This window comes from Stegodyphus dumicola, chromosome 4 (genome assembly GCF_044657685.1).
Source record: "Stegodyphus dumicola isolate Sdum_Otavi_A_Nest chromosome 4, ASM4465768v1".
Lineage (NCBI taxonomy): Eukaryota > Metazoa > Arthropoda > Arachnida > Araneae > Eresidae > Stegodyphus > Stegodyphus dumicola.
In genome coordinates this window covers 24,569,818-24,588,012 of record NC_140771.1, presented here as the reverse complement: position 1 = coordinate 24,588,012, position 18,195 = coordinate 24,569,818, and the positions used below count along the sequence as shown (strand labels likewise).

At 30.9% G+C, this 18,195-nt stretch overlaps 1 protein-coding gene across 1 annotated transcript in view; it reads right to left on the bottom strand.

Annotated features, from left to right (window-relative positions):
• LOC118196068 (uncharacterized) overlaps positions 1-18,195 on the bottom strand; it is a 207,908-nt gene that overhangs the window by 148,587 nt on the left and 41,126 nt on the right. Inside the window, exons 10-11 of the mRNA XM_035367469.2 lie at positions 16,279-16,491; positions 7,199-7,302 (exon numbers count right to left, since the gene is read on the bottom strand). Of these exons, the coding sequence (XP_035223360.2) occupies positions 7,199-7,302; positions 16,279-16,491 (317 nt within the window). The remainder of the gene's footprint in view (positions 1-7,198; positions 7,303-16,278; positions 16,492-18,195) is intronic.

The following is an 18,195-nucleotide window of genomic DNA, read 5'->3' as shown; positions in this document are numbered from 1 at the left end:
TTTTGTTACTATCCCTACCCTCACAGAAAATCACCAACTCATTAACGACTTTGTGAGTTAGCAAAAAACATTTGTTTTGCTATCTTTATAGCCCATAAGAAGTCTTCTGTTCTTAAATAACAACAAAAATAAGTATTTTATAAGAAACACAAATTTTTATGAGGAAAGTAAAAAGATCCTTTATAGTCAATATTTACATTTCTACAGCTGGCAGATAGCTGTTCAGCTGTAAACTTCAAAAATTTATTCAGAACAGTCTTTTTCATTTAATTGCTGAATCATGTGAGGCAAGAGCATGCATGAGTTGACTATTGTCGTGTGTACACTTAGAAATACACCAAAAATACTTCAGATCTATATAATAGTGAAATCAAGAGCGTGGAAGGTCAGAAAGTACCCTTAAAGCTTATAGGAAAATATGCACTACAAATTTTAAAATATACACTTTGGTTTAGAGTTTTTCATATTTTAATGGTTATACAACACCAAGAATATATGTTTGAAATTCTGTTTTAGATACATACTGTTAATTTCCAATAAAAATAATGATCAGATGCATATTTACCTAAGTTTGATTACAGAATTTTTTCAGTTCTTCATAATTAGATAAGTATTACATGCGAATTTAAAAAACAATGAGAAAAAGAAGGGGGAAATGCTTTGGCTTTTGGCATAAACAAGTTATCTAATGGATGAGTCAAAAAAGTAATACACTATTTTATCTATTATTTAAGAAATTATCTGCAAATACATAGGATAATAAAAAGTCTCTTGCCTTCAAAAGCCAAATTAACAGAAATTTATACAGGATACACAGCCTAAGTAAACCAAATTTTCTGTGTCCTGGGTTACAGGAAAGAAATAACAAAATGGTAACTATACAGGAATAAAAATAGCTGGTTACTAGAGATGACTATACATCTATTAAAAAAAAAATTACTGCAATCAAGACAAATGTATCAACATTGCCATTAAACAGAACAAAAACAAAAACTTATGTGCATATAAAACCTAGAGTAACAAAATGATCTGGTAAGGTTCTTAATTAAGAACAGCCTTAATAATCAGGCTAATTTCAGTCTCACTCAGACTTTAACGGTTTTACAAAAAAGCTCTATGCATTTACAGACCTGCCACAAGTTTCTCGATATGCATAAAGTTTTCTATAAAACCAGTATAGATCTGAGATGAAATACTGCTCATTTTAAAATTCAAATTGGTGCATGTAGTTTCCATCTACTGTATTAAAAATATCTACAAATATTCTCCAAAAAAAATTAAAGAAATGCATTTTTTCTGTGCAGCAAATAAATCCAGAATTCCTCATGTTAGTACTGAAAAACACAGCATTTCAGAAAAAGAAATCCAATAGTTTTTATATAACAGTTAATTTTCATTAATATATAGCCAAGTGTTCACAAATTCAAATTACATGGCAGCCGCGGGCCGAATGCATGATTAAAAAACAGTTAATGGATAGTAGTTTTTTAATAAAATGGAAAAGCACTTTTTTAAGAAAACAGAAAAATTTATATCTAAATTTTGAGTTTCACTTACTGAACATTTATTAAATATATATAAACCATAATAACAGTAATGAAAAGAGTAAAAGTTTAAATTTATGTTTATTTTCTACCTGATTTCTAAAGGTTGCACCTGAAAGAAATTTCTGTTTGTTACACTTTGTAATTCAAATGTAATAGCAGCTAACTATTAAATTTTCAGTCTAAATAATTGCAGTATGTTAAATTAACCACAAAATAATTTACTTTCAATTTAAATAAATTATGAAGACTTTATAAGTTTTTAGATAAAACTTGAAAATAAATAATGTCAACCTAATTTCTTCCTTATATTTATTATATTTTCTTTTGACACATATCGGAAAAATACATATGCTTGTATGTAAATAATTATGAACTTTTTTACTATAAACTGACCCTAGACGGTGTTTCAATTCTTATACAGTAACCTTATATAAAAATATTAGAAACTATCTTCATCACAGATAGTAGATGCTCATCAGTCAATTGGGTACTTTTCTTAATAATTTTCAGGTGTGGATGGGGGAAAAAATCTGTTCAAATATAAACATACTTCCTAACAAAACAATTATTCTTACTTTAAAATTTAACTGAAGATCTTTATCTTTCGACAAGTAAAACAGAAGCTAAATCATATCTCCAAATCTTTGAATAAGATTTATATCACTGTAAATAATTAGCTTCATTTGCAGATTTTTTGGTGCATTACTCATGCCATTTTTAATGGTAATAAAAATAATGTAAAATTGACTCCAAATAATTAAAATCTTTAAATTTTTCTCCAAATTCTTGTCATAATAATACTATTTTTGCTGCATATTCTTGAGATTTTGCATGTGAATTTATGAGTCAAGATTTAAAATACAAAAAATGTACAGAATTTTTTTAATTTTATTTGTGTTTTCCACAAATGTAACTTAAAATTTTAATACAGGCATACACGTTAATTCTTTGCTTGCAGATCTTTATTGAGGATACTTAAATGGCTGCTTAAGTTATTGGCCTGGCATGCAAGCATATAAACCCCCAATGTATTCTTTTCATCCCTTTTTCCTTCAACAGCAATCTGTCACATAAGTTTATTCCATATCTTTAAGTCTCTAAAACTATCAGCACTGTACACACACCATATAAAATGTCTTTGGATGTCGGATGCAACCCATGGACCACTAGTTTGAGACCACTCATGTAGACTGTTAGCTGGGATAGTGATGACTTACTTTTTGCTTACTCTTACTCAAAGTTTTTACCATTTTGTCAATTTTCAGATTTCATTGTTATATAATGGATTAAAAAAAAAAAAAAAACTGTGGATCCTGAAATACTGATCATGCACATTTAATAATTCTCAAATTAAGATAAAGAATTTTCTGTAAATAGTTCAGTTCTTATAAATGGGATATTTACATAAATTTAAAGTCTGACTTTATTTTATTTTATTATATATATATATATTGAAAGGGGCATGTACAAAAAGAGGCTCACATAGTAAAATGTATGTTCTATATCAGGGTGGCCGAACTCCATATCATTAAGAGCTGCAAGATGGAATTCAGAAAAGTTTGAGAGTCGCTACTAAATTTTCTAAAAGCCAAAAATCCATATTTACAATATTGTAAAAGTAGTGAAACAGGTTTTAAATGGAAGGAAATGTCTGTCAACTTTGTAAAAAGAAATGAAATAAATTAATTACTTTATTTTGGATACTAAGCAGTTTTAGTGGCTGATTACTGGATGATGCAAAAATTGATGTGATACACAACTGTTTGGCTCATACTTCACTTAAAGTTTTAGTAAAAGGTAAAGTCTCTGTCTGATTCATTTCTCCAAATTGCACATCCATCATTCAGTCAACAGATATGAATGTTGTGTGCCCTGAAATTTTTTTTAATCTATGAATGTTTCAGATATTTCAACATAAAATATTCTGTTGGAGCACTAGAAGGTCATGGAAGAACATGCATGCAGATATTTTTTTTAAATGCTTGGCATAATTTATGGTCAACCACTATATTTCATGATGATGAAGATAGCCCCAAATTTGAATGTTTTCAGATCTCACAAACAAAAGACAGAATTCAACAATTAATGGAATTTGTGAAGGAATGTGGAGAAGTAATAATAAATTAAGATGATATAACAAAAGTTGTCCTTTGCAATGGCAATACCTCAATCATCAACCAATTAATTAATAAATGGCAAGATCTGTAATATAGTTTTGAATCCAGAAATTATTGCTACCAATAGTGGAAAAAGTGACAAAGAAGTTTTTTAGAATTAAAAGATTTCGACTGAGAGTTTAGTTGGAATTTCTGACACTGAAATTACAAAATTTGTCTTGTAGAAAATTTTAATTGAACAAACAATTATAGCTATCTATAAAATTAAAAGAGGGAAAAAAAGTTTAAATAACCAACATTGAAAGAAATATTTAGTAAAACAAAGAAATAAATACTGGGATTATTTTTTTGGGGGGAAGTAGATTTTTATTTATTTATTTTATATTTATTTATTTATTTTCCAAAAAATTCCTGAATTTGGAGCACATGGAAGTCCTAATGATTCCAGATTTCGGACTTTGAACTGTACTCAGCTCAATATGAACCATTCAAAAAATTTCAATTTATATATGTAAAAAATAGGGAAAATGGAATTTCAAAACAATTTTTTTAATGCATTCCTCCTTCTCCCTTTTTTAAATGTTTCCCATTCTCAAAATGTTGAAATGCAATAATAAATAAATAGTAATTATTAACAGAAAATGTTAAAGAGAAATGCAAAACTAAAATGCCTTACTAAAATTTAATATACTTACATTAGTGCTCAATAAGCACTAGAATTCTTTCAGGTGGATGCATAGATATTTACATCAATGACTCACCTTATTGCCATCCCAGAATTGGTTTCCAGCAGAAACATATTTAAAATTCATCTCTAGTGATGAAGGCTGATTAGAAAGTAGAAATACCTTACGTCAGCCTCGAAACAATGTACAAACTCTTAGAAAGTAATGTAATGTATTTTCTTTTATTTCAGGTATTAAGCCTTTATGTGCTCATCTTGCACACATTTTTTGGATGATGTGATGGGTTGATCAATTAATTGTTAAGCTACCTTTGTGCCTGTGATGCACCATTTATTCTACATTACCTTTTCCATAACTGCAATGCTGTCTTCCATGACTGCTAGATGAGATGAGAAAAGTCCACCATGCCAGTGATTTTAGACTTCATCTTCTCAGTCATTCATATATCCAAAGCATATTGCTGGTGAAATCGATCAGGCCCAGCCATGCTATTGATAATTTACAATTCAATCTGAATATAGTTGTACACTGGCGGGACTTATGGGAATTTAAACTTAATGCAGATTAATGCATAATGCAGTGCCATCCTGTTTAGATATTACAAGAAGAACCAACAAGTGAATCTAAATCTCAAGATAAGTAATCAAACTCTTCTGATTGTACCTTCCGTAAAATATTTAGGAGTTGTTTTAGATAAACAACTAAATTTCAAAGAGCATGTAATATATGCCATAAACAAAGACAATGCTACTTACATGGCAATTTATAGTCTTATAGAAAGAAAATAAAACTTAGACTCACACATCAAAAACTTATTACATCACTTTAATTTGTCCTGTTTTATTCCATGCCATCCCGTGTGGGCAACAGCGCTGAAGAAAATCATAATATTTCAAAATAAAAACCTGAAAGCAATTACTAACGCAGTGTGGTTTGTGCAAAATCAATGACGCCACCAAGATCTTGAAATTCTGCAAGCACAAGATTATATTCTTGTATGTTCTCATAACTCCTTCAAGAAAATTATGAACTCTAATTATGCTCATATTGCTCAGTTAGTTTACTATGATCCTACTATTAAAAATACCTTTAAACAACCATGCACAATTCATAACAATGCAGCATATTAATCTGCATTCTGATTGCATCTACAGATATTTGTGTATATTTCATATCTTCTGTTAATATCTAAATTATATTGCACTTCATTTGCTCAGTTTATCTTCTTTTAGTATCTAAATTGTTTTACACTTCATTTGTGTTCTTATTCCATATCTCTACATTTCATGTTTCCTACAGCCACTAGTTGCCACTGCATTATAGTGAATCTCCTATCTGCCTGTCAGAAAATTTTATCACCAGCTTGAACTGTAATGGAATCAAAGAGTAAAATGCAATGGTAGGCAAAGTAATTTGCCATACAGCTTTTTTTGGGGGGGGGTGCAATTACAGTGGCATTTTGCACTTACATATGCATAAAGCCAATAGCCTAGCTCTCCAAAATTCCGGTAACATCTAACTGATTACTTAGCAAGCCTGTTTAAAAGCCCCAGTCAATACCATGGTATGGTACTTAAAAAAAGAATTAAAAAAGATTAAAAAAAGAATTAATTTGCAGAGTGAATGCTAGTTAAAAGGTCTACATAGTTTCTTCTGACAGCTATTTAGTATATTGTACTGCTAGTGGGGGGGTTGGCAAGGACTTCTACCCAGTGAGGAAAGAGGTAAGAACTCTGTACTCCACCCACGGTTAGCTACCTGTAGTGAGGAGAGAGGTAAGAACTCTGTACTTCATCTGGTGTGGTTGGCCTACAGGGAAAGGGCCCATGTCTGTGTAATACTGGAAGAAACCTCTTGAAAACTTCCAGGAAGAAAGGTCACATAACTCACAAGTAAAACCGAGAACAGGGACTGGTGCATAGGAGGAGGATAAAAATATATATCTACTTGGCTTCATAATCTTCAACGGAACGAACTCACAAGAACTGTTAACAAGGTGAACATTTGTAATTTGTTTAGTAATTTTTAACATGGCCAGATTGATCAATCTGAAGTAGCTACTAGTAAATAAATAATCACTTGTAAAACTTAGTTGTGTTTCTATTTGGCACTGTAATACAGACTACAGTTATTATTTTATATTCTGACAATAGGTTAAGAAAAATTAATTTTCCTCATTCCTTAAATTTTGGGGTTAGAGCATTAATAAAATGCAATGTCCTGGTTTCTAACAATCTCATTAACCAGAAAGTAGCCAGAAACATAAATATTTTTGTCTTTACTTAAAAGCTAAAGAAGCCGAACAATTTAGAGCAATAAACTTGATGATACAAAAAAAAAAAAAAAAAAAAAAAAACTTGAACTGCAAAAATCCCCTCTTCAAACTGTTATGAAAAATAAATTAATTGAAACAACAATTATCCTTACAATAGTTGGTAGGTTAACTTATTTTAGAAAATGCATGGAGACTATCTCTTCTAAGGGAACAGGGGATCCTCTAAAAGGGATGCCTAGAAGGACGACTCCATCAGAAAAATTATTTAAATTCATGTCAACAAGAGAAAAATTATAAAAATGACATACAGCCAGTTAACTCATTTATTTGGCAATTGGTAAGCCTTTTTTCTATGATTTACTCAAAGATGTTTGCATTTACATTACTAGGATAAAAAATTTTATTTTCTTAACTTCACCAAATTTGTCTCCATGAAAAACATTCCCCCCATGTGCTAAGAATTCTGAAATTTAACATTTTAAAATGCAGTTTTGAAGAAAGCCACAAAATAGAGGTTCCACTGTACATGCATGTTATTATAAAAATAAAAAAAAATAAAAAAAAATGTCTTACTTCACTGCTGCAGCATCCATAGAAGCTAACTGAGATTCCTTATCAACCAATTCCTTTTCTTTTGAATGAAGCTGCATTTCAAGATCTTCTTTATGGTGCTCTAGCTATAAAATTCACAAAATGAAGATTAATTAATTACTACAAGGCACTATAACACTTAACACTAAGCAGTATTAATTATCTTTCCAAAGTTAAGTAAAAACACTAATAAAACACAATCCATAAACATTTCATCAACACAGTGAAACAAGTTGCCCAATTACATATTTTTTTTCAATGCTAAGAACATTTCAGGATTTAGGTATTAGAAATCTACTTCAACTTTGATACAGATTATATGTACATAACATTAGATTTCTGTTAGATGATACACAATAAATCCTTTTTTAAAAATATCTGCTATACATTCATTTTAAATTGGCTTGCATTGATCCAGGATAGCCAACAAAAAAACCAAGCAACCTATACATATCTAAACATGCAAACCCTTTATAATTTATCATTTTCATATAATAATAAAGCTAATTCTGATTCTAAAATTTAACATACAGAATGCACAAGCTATCTACAAATAAAAGGCATTGTATCTACAAATAAGAAATGAATTTCAGTTTTTTAAATTTCTGTTCCTATTATCTGGTTTAGTATCAATTGTCAGTAGGCTTGCAATATATCATATTAAGTGAACTTCATGAAAAAGAAAGTTATAAATCACTCATTACTAATAGCTGCTGGAAATTAAAACTTTATACAGTCAAAAGTCTTTAATCCAGACTCATCGGGACTTCAGCGATTCCGGATTATCGGGTTTTTCTGGATTATAGATCATCAGTTTAAATCTGGTAAGATGGCATGCAGAAATTATAAAATTAAAAATATGAAACCATAATTTATGAAATAAAGAGCAATTATGATCTAAAGGGAATCAAAATTTACAAAAAAAAAAAAAAAAAAAAAAAAAAAAAAAGGCTTAATATTTATTTGTTTACTTTATTAAGCATTTCTTTCAACGCACGCATGCGTAAAACATACATTACACAGAGTCGAAATTAGAAAATAGCAACCAGAAAACTATTTGATGTGTATTCGTGATATTTATAATGATGAGGAATTTGATTTAAATCATATCAAAGACGGAGTACATCGAGATGAAATACTACATTTAGTAAGGAATTATAAGCTGAATAAAATAAAAACATTTGCCCTGAAGATAAGGATAGTGCTGACAGATCAACTTCCAGTTCATTGCACGCCGCGATGTTTAATTTTAAAAATTCTCTTTATCACATCTAAAAGTTGGGTTTCTTAAGTGGTTCTAAATTCACACCAATGTTACTGTAATGTCTTTGTTAAGCTTTCCATTTTTAATCATTGAAATTATTTAACTTTCTTACAAATTCTGTATTTTAATATTAGAAACATTTAAATATTTATTATGTTTTCAATTACTCTATCTTATATACTTTGACATACATTTAATTTTTAATACACATTTAATTAATAATGAATGAATCATAATTATGAGCATTTGCACCATTTTCATAATTAATAGAAAAAAGTAGAATTCCCCTACATTCATATCTTGGGATTTTTAATTTTCTCTTTATCCATTTCTTTTTTGTATATTGTTTTGTATTGTATTTAAGTTTTCATGTATGCAGAATTTGTATATTGTTGTATTGTATTTATGCCAATTCATATTGAAATGAGCCATGCTGCTTCAAGTCTATGACATACTTCATCAACCATATTAGCTGAAGAAGGGTGACAGGCCAGTCTCTCAGCAACCAGATGTTTTCAATAGGTGACAGATCTGGAGACCACACAGGCCAGGGCAGCAATCAAATACCCTGTGTATCAAGGAAGGTCAGAACACAACATGCAACATATGGTCTTGCATTATCTTGCTGGAAGATGGCGTTTGACAGGCCTCGAAGATAGGGCACAAGCACTGGATAAAGATGTCAGAAATGTATCGATCTGCATTTGAATTACCATCGATCCAAACTAGAGATGTGCATGTCGTGCACCCAATGGCTGCCCAAACCATTACACCAGGTGTAAGGTCCATATGCCGATATCAAATGCAAGCAGGCGACGGAGCCTCCAGACACATACAAAGCCATCAGAACACTGCAGGAAGAACCAGGTCATCTGCAAAGACGACACTGTGCCACTCCTAAGCTTTGTCATATGCCGCACCAGAGTCCCTGTCTCTCTCTATGCTGCATTGTCAACAGAAGCCGAAGTAATGGTTGTTGTGTTGATAGTCCATGTGGCTGCAAACGTTTATGCACTATACAAGTGCATACTAGGCATGCTGCAAACATGCTCATTTCCTGACTAATGGTCTGTGATGTGGTTGTACAGTTTTGCAGGGCTGACATCACAGTATGTCTACCCTCTCAGGCATTAGTCATAGGAGAACGGTGAGATCCTGCATGCCATTCAATATCACCATCAGCAAGCCATTGATTCCATATTCACGACAGTATGGCTGGATGTTGACCAGTGCGACGGGCGATATCATAGAACGATAACCCACACTCTCGATAGGTAACGATCTGCCTCTATCGCATTCCAACACTCACTGGTAAGCATTTATGATAATTATTCGAGACTTAACATGATATTCTGAGCAAACTCTGACCTTACAGAGTGCTTTCCAAATGAGAAATCCTCTACACAACTTTTCTTTTATGCAGATCTTCAGATGTCATTTCTCCTTCCTGCATCGTCTAAATAGGCTGAAATACTTATCATTTGCATATCCCAAGCTCTTCTTCCTTTTATGTGATTTTGACATTCGTCATATGATTCCTTCCTGGTGTTGCAATTTCATTGTCCAGCAGTGTATATATACTTTTGGTGCGGCTAATCGTAACCATAAAGGGAAGTGCACAACTACATGTTATAGCAATCCCATATACAAAATTTTAACATTCTGAGGCTAGTCATTTTCCAGTTATGCGAGACACATGTAAATATGTACGTAAATACAGATGTCGTGAAAACAAATCTCTTCTGAATCCATTTTAGATATATTTTTCAATCCGTTTGGAGGAAAAAGAGTCCTTTATTTTGTCTGTATGTACAGATTCTATGGAAAAACGTTGTTTAATGGATTCGGGAGCGCTCAAAATGGATATTTTCGTTGAAATACGATACTCGAAAGTTTTTCGCATGAAAATACTTCCTTTACTTTGAAAAAGGAAGTAAAAACTCATCAAAATTGTTTTTTGAAAATTTCTGTGATTTCACAAAATATTTATGATAATTAAGTTGGTTATTTGATTAATATTATGTACTACTACCATTGTTGTAATTATTATCATAGTAATAGTGCTAGTATACCATGCTTGCTAATCGTACGATTCTACAATGGAAAAATGCTAAACTTTTCATCCTCCCTTTTAATATAAGAGCTGATCCTGGTAGTGAAAAATGTCTAAAAATTGTGAATTATTCTAGTTTTGAATAATCATTTTCTTTTCCTTCTCACAGTTTGAATCTCCGAAATGGTTTTTACAAAACTTTTTTTTTCTCTAAAGCTTGCATTCACTTGAGTGTATAAATTACCATTTTTGTTTTTCAGATATTGTGAAATGTTTACGTATAAAAAAAATTAAATAAAAATTTGGCATGCATTTGCAAAATTAAAAGAAAATTTTCACTAAATTTTATATTACATTCAATTATTTTTTAAAAAGTTATGAATTAAGACGACCTACTAATGTTATTCAGATATTTCTAATTATGTTACACAAACTTTGGCTTAAAAAAAACTACGAATTTGTGGTTAAAAAAATTAAGCTATTATTTATTGACAGCATCAACTGATTATTAATCTGCAGTACTGCTTATCTAATTCTTCCTTTCTAGATAAATTTTAAAAAAAAATTTAGTACAAATTTTCATTTATTTAAAATTCAAGATTATAAGTCAGTATTCCAAACGCATAGTAATATTGTTATAACAGATTTCATGCTAAGTTTTTTTTATTTATTTAAATACTAATTTTCCTAAATGCTGACATGATTACTTTATTAAAAAAATAATTCTAGTACATTTTAACAAACTTTAGTATCAAATAATCATTCATGAAAGATATTTCTAATGCTAACATGTGTGATTACTAATACATTTCATTTTCTTTGTTAGCTCTTGCATTTATTACTGTTTATTCTAGTAAATATCCTGCTTGTTAGATATTCTTTACTTTGTTCTAACACATAAAGAATATATAACAATTTCCCTGTTGACTACTATTGGTTTCGGAGAGTAAAATTGTAGCCTTCAACTTTTTTAAAGGGAGAGGTCTTCTTCGGAAAGTGTGAAGACCCCTGTAGTTTGAAGGGGAGAGGAAAACTTTTGCTTTTTGACGTCGTTAAATTCTCTGGCAGGCAATGGGGGTAGAAATGCTGGAGTATACCCAAACTTAGTTTAGTTGAATTCTTTAAAGCTATTTTGCTGCCATTTAAAGATGGCTCATAAAAATACATCAATGTAGTAAGTACAGCAGGGGTGCCCAACAAGTTGATCGCGAGTCTAATTTTGGTCGATCATTGATTGCTCACAATGACTGGAGTGGAATTCCGTGTACGTTGGACTTTGAAGCGATTGTAGAAGACAAAACCTTTTAGCAATAGTTTAATGCATTCTGGGAATACTTAGATAAATAAGAATAAATTCCTAGAATTCTGATAGCGAGACAATGTGATCTCCTCGAATCCAACACAACACATTTTGACTTATGTTTTACACTTGTCACTGGATGCAATGCTCAAATTTATTTATTTATTTCGTATTTTTTAACAAAGATGTGGAGGTTATTGCTTAATTAAGCAAAGGTACCAACGCCTTGGTCTGGATGCAATACATGAACGCACCTGTTAGTGCTTGACTCGTAGAAGAACACAGTCAGTTAGCTCGAATATTTGGTAGTGTCATACAGTAGCTTCTTTTCTTTTGTATTAACAATATTATTATTAATCAATATTATTTTTCCTCAGTGACAACTCTGGGTTTAAATTTTTCTTCTGTTTAAAACGTAAATACCTTTTCTTTGTTTTAAAGCAAATTGCTTTTCTTGCATATCAATTTACTTGATAAATGAGCATTCTCGACAATATATCTCTAAACTGCGGTTATTACACTGGAAGAAAAATAAAGGATAGTATTACAAATATAATATGAATAACAATAAATCTATTTAAATTAAGATTTCAGTATTTAAACTGTAATAAGTATATTGTATCTTTAACACACTTCTTGTAAATTTGAAGATATCTTTATTAGATTTTAATACACTTGTATTGCTATGTCCAATCGTAGTATGCAGTATTATTATCATTTCTCTTAATGTAACGGAGATAATAGCCGCAGATCATGAGTTTTGAATTTTCTAGAAAAATATTTAATTCAATATTTATTATTTAAATTGTCATATTTCTTTGCATTCTAGTATACCCATGAACATGAGTAGTAAACCTAAGAAATTAAAAACTCATCACTTCAATGAAGAATAGGAACTCGATTACTTTTTTACAATACTGAATGATAAATGTTGTTTAATATGCCTTACCTCAGTAGCCATTGCTAAAAAGGTTAATCTGGAGAGACATTTTTAGGTTTACATAACAAGTATCAAACAGATTATCCACAAATTCTGAACTGAGAAACATAAAGTTAGGGATCTTAAAACTCAATTAACAAATTAACAAAGCGTTTTTAAAAAGCCAAGGTTCAAGTCCCAAGTAGTAACTACTGAATCATTCAAAGTAAGCTATCTCTTAGGAAAAAAATGTAAGCCCTTTTCTCACAGTGTATTTATAAAGATAATTTTTTTAGAAATGTTAGATTCCCTTTTTAGCAATTTTAAGAACAAAAGTGAAATTGTTGCTGCAATTTAAGATTTACAGTTGTCTTGAAACACAGTAATGCGACGGATTGAAAGGATGAGTGGGAATGTAAAAGAGAAGTTATATAATGAAGATTTAATAATAATAGATATATAATATTAATAGATGTTCTTGTCTTTCCCTTTTAGTGTGATGAATCGCAAATATAAGTGATGCGGCACAATTAATTGTTGTTGTTCGTAAGGTTTTAAGGATTTTACATCTAGAGAAGAAATATTGGATATGATTTCTTTGAAGGAAAGGACTAGAGATGTAGACATATTCAAAGCCTTTAAAACTTGCGCAATGATTTGAAAGTACCACTTTTAAAATTAGTCTCAATAACAACGGATGGCGCAGCTGCAATGACAGGTAGCATAAATGGATTTATAGTCCTAAAATGTCAAAAAAGAAGATGAATTCCCTGCATTTTTAGGCTATCACTGCATAATTCACCAGCAAGTGTTAGCTAGCAAGAGACTAAACCAAAAAAAGAAAAGGTAATGGACATAGCATTTAAAATTGCCCTTTCAGGACGGGCGTCTCATATACATATTCCCTAAGAACGTCTCTTACAGCCGGATGTCCCATCAACGCATCACTAGAGATTGCATTCAGAGGACGGGTAATGCGTATACGCATTTTAAACAGGAATGTTTTTCTGAAGACCACTAGATGACATCGTATTTCCATTACTTTTGAAATGAACACAGTTTTAGGTTCCTGACCTTGAGTTTGATATATTCTGCCTGACTTAGGTATTTTACTCATCGACTGTTGCGAGGGTGGGGGGGAGGGAAAGCGTAAACAGAGGTGGGCTCTTTAAATCGTGGCATTAATATAAAAATTTGCTTGTCTGATTTATATCCAATTCCTTTTTTTATTCTATTTTTTTCCTCTACTATGTACTGTTTTTTAGGATTAGTATGTGGAGTTCTGTTACGTTTTGCGTTGCCTTCAAATATATTTCCATTTCTTCTCTTTTTATTTCTGAAAAGTCCAGTCTATCATGATGGGAAGGCACTATTTATCAGAGGAAGAATACCCTCGTATGGTTAATGAACCATTTAACTAACACAGATGAGAGTTATGATTCATTTTCTAAAGAGTTAGAAAGTGATACTTTTCCATGCTTCGAGATTTACCACACTCAGCCTTCATTTTAAATTTTGTTACTTCTTACTGTAAATAGTCTTTATTGTGTTGTTTTATTAATTTTAAACTTTATTGATGGATTTTATCAATTCAAACTTTGGAATAATTTGAATTGCGCTTCCAAAAATTATTTTACAAGATAAGCAATTTTTTAAGTATATTTTCATGTAAAATAAAGAAAAAAACGTTATTAAATACTAATTTGAACATATATAAGAGTTCAAGTAATAATCTAAAATGATACCAAAAATTACGATGCTAGAAGTGAAACTTTTTTTTTTTTTTTTTTTCTTATTTTTTTTATGAAATTAGGCTTAGCGATGCAAAACCTCCGTCCTGTATGGTGACTGCCTTCGATTCCCTTCCGTCCCATATAAGCGTCTCAAACAAAGGTGCGCCATCACGAAAGGGTTTTAATTCAATTAGAGGAAGTTCCCTCAAACGGCGTCTTTCCCAACTGCAGCTTGATGAAGCCCGACTTGAATCATTACTACATACTAATATCAGTTGGCTAAGCAGAGGTAAATTTTTGCAGCGATTTTGTGATTTATTGCCTGAAATTATAGATTTTCTTCATGAACTAGATGGAAACTGTGAAAATTTAAATGATGAAACTTGGCTTGGTGACTTAGCATTCTTACTGATTTTACTTCAATATTAAGTCATTTAAATTTACATTTACAAGGTAAAAATAGAACAGTAAGTGATATGATCAGCTACATAGATGCATATAAAACAAAATTTACTTTGCTACTAGAAGATCTGGAACAAAATAATCTGAATGATTTTCCATATATGACGGATAACTCACAAAAAATAAAAATATTAATTATAAGATAAGCAAATAAATATGTCATGGAAATCCAAAACGTAATTGAAGATTTTGAGTTAAGATTCCAGGATTTTGAAAAAATTAAAGAAATTGCAAAAATCATATCTTTTCCTTTTAAAAAATTTAAGTGTGACATGCATTACCCCAAAAATTTCAGACATATTTTATATGGATCAAATGAAATTATGATTTTACAAACTGACTTAATCTTACACACCGGAAAATTTAAAGGAAATTTTTGTAAATATGTCAACAAGGAAAAATATCTCAGTATCATTAAATGTTGTGAATATATCTACTCTTGTTTTGAGTCTATATACCTGTGTGAATTGGCATTTTCATACTTGAAACTAACGAAGACTAAACAACGTTCTGCCCTGATTGACTCCCATACTAAAGATTCATTGTTATTATCTTTGTCAGGATATACACTTAATTATGATTCCTTCGTTAGGACATGCAAACACAATCTTTCCATTGATGTTAAGGCAACAAAGTAAATTCTAAATCTGTCTTTATCTGTAGCTACTTTGAATAAGTAAATATTGTTAATAATTATCCATGTTCTTTTTTTTCCCTTTGACATGAGTTTTTGGGATCTATAAATAATAATTGTTGTTGTTTTTTATGTAAGTAGCTAAACCTTATATCTATATTTTAATACAAGGTATGCTTAGCAAGCTATTGCTAGATTAGCAAAAGTAAGCCGTGTTATTTTTTCACGATAAATTCTCCTGGCCCCCAAAAAATGCGAAAGTGAAATATTGAAATCAAATTATCAGCCATAAAAAAATTAAGTTGCATTTTAAGTTAGTAAAAATCTATCCTGAAAAAGTGGAGAAAATAGAATGTTTAGGTACCGCATGTATGGAATGGTGCTATTAAAAGTTGGGTTTGGAAAATTATTTTCTTCATATCTCAAAAACTTAATAATAGATTTAAAAAATAGTTTTGAACATATATTTTACTTAGCTACCCATACCTCGCTGGAATGCACCTCATATTGAAACACAGTGTATAAACATTGTATGTATTTTACACCCTTCTCCCCCTTAGACTACACCTATGACAAGTCAATTGCGACACACTTTTAACATAAAAAGTAGATCTTATATACAGAACAGTTGGCTGCCCCCACATAAGAATGGACAAGCATGTAATGTTTAAAGTAAATATTCTTAAATAGTACTTACTTCGTTTATTTGTTTCCGAAGAGTTTTGCATTCCTGATGAAGTTGTTCATTGACATCTCTATACATAGCAACATCTTTCTGAAACTCTTCTTGTAATTTATTGATTTCTGAATAGATCATCTGCATATCATCAGAATCAATTGAAACTTCAGAAACAGCTCGATTAAACATTTGCTCACCACCTCCCATTTGATCCAAGTTCTGTTCATCAGTCTGAAATTAAATATGACCATGGGAAAATTTAAAATATGTACTGTTAATTATTATTTTGCACACAAACTGAACATATTATAATATAAATTTGAAACCTAGAAGCATAACTTAATTGAGCCATTAAAAAAATTCTTATTTTTATTTTTTTTAAAGTGGATATTTTCTGTTATAGGACAATACACACCAAACAATATTCTAAAAAAGAAATACAGTCAAAAGTCTTTAATCCGGACTCATCGGGACTTAGGCGATACCAGATTATAGATCATCAGTTTAAATCTGGTAAGACGGCATGCAGAAATTATAAAATTAAAAATATGAAACCGGAATTTATGAAATAAAGAGCAATTATGATTTAAAGAGTATCAAATTTTTTAAAAAAAGTTTAATATTTATTTTACTTTATTAAACATTTCTTTCAACGTGCTCATGCATAAAGCATACATTACGCAGTCGAAATTAGAAAATTGCAACCAGAAAACTATTTGATGTGTATTCGTGATATTTATACTGACAGACAGAGTACATCGAGATGAAATACTACATTTAGTAAGGAATTATAAGCCAAATAAAATGAAAACATCTGCCCTGAAGATAAGGATAGTGCTGACAGATCAACTTCCAGTTCACTGCGCGCTGCGTCCCCCCCCCCTGTCGTCGCAGAGCAGCGTGAAATTGATAAACATATTTTGGAATGGTTACAGGATCGAAGGATATGCCTTTATCCATTTTTTGCAGCAATTCCACTTTTTGTTTGACAGACATCGAAACATACTTGCGCTTTGTAGATCCTTTGGTAGCTCCAGAATCAGAAATTCTTTTTGACATAATCAAAAGTTCAAGCTTACTTTTATAAAATTGCTCTAACAGTCTGCAAAAATAAATAAGCCGGAACCAATTCGAAGATTAAGGAACAATGCAATCTGCAACATTAACTGAAATATATAATTAGATAACTTTAGCTTAGCTTTTTCCGACTGTTTTACATTAATTGCGCATGCGTAAATGTATTATGCACATGCGCACACACATATGCACAAGCATAAAAGTATTACGCGCATGCGTTCACGCATGCACAGAAAGTTTGTAGCTTTGAGGTCTGGATTATAGATCATTCAGGATTAACAACTTTTGATTGCACATACAGTGTTATCTGCTATTATACATAAACTAAATGTCTTGCTCTTATTTCTTATCATATTCTTGTTTTCAAAATAAGTACAGTGTTGCCCTGTAGTTTTGTTCTTTGTTTATTAAAACAACTAATCAAACAGATATACTTTTTTATTTGATGAAAATTTTATGGCAGAAATCATTGAATTTTTAGAAAGTGCCAAACTCTGGCAACAATGCATGTAAACACTCTTCAGGCAGCCATTCTTACAACAATCCTTCAGTCAAGCAATGTCGCCATTTTCATATGTAGTGTGGTTTTTTTTTCCTCCCTCCAGGTTCAAACAGTTATTATTAAAAAAAAAAAAAACATGACACTGTTTGCCCTGAACTCAGTTTTAAAATATACGCTTGTGGAATTTGTCAGCAACTGAAGAAACTACGGCAAAATCTCTACAGTGAGTCTCTCACATTAATCTCTACAGTGAACACTGAAAAGATGTGTTCAGTAAAACGCCCATGTTGCTGAGTTTATGCAATTGCCATGGTTTCAAATTCTCTGATATTTTTTTTTTTTTTTTTTTCCTTCCC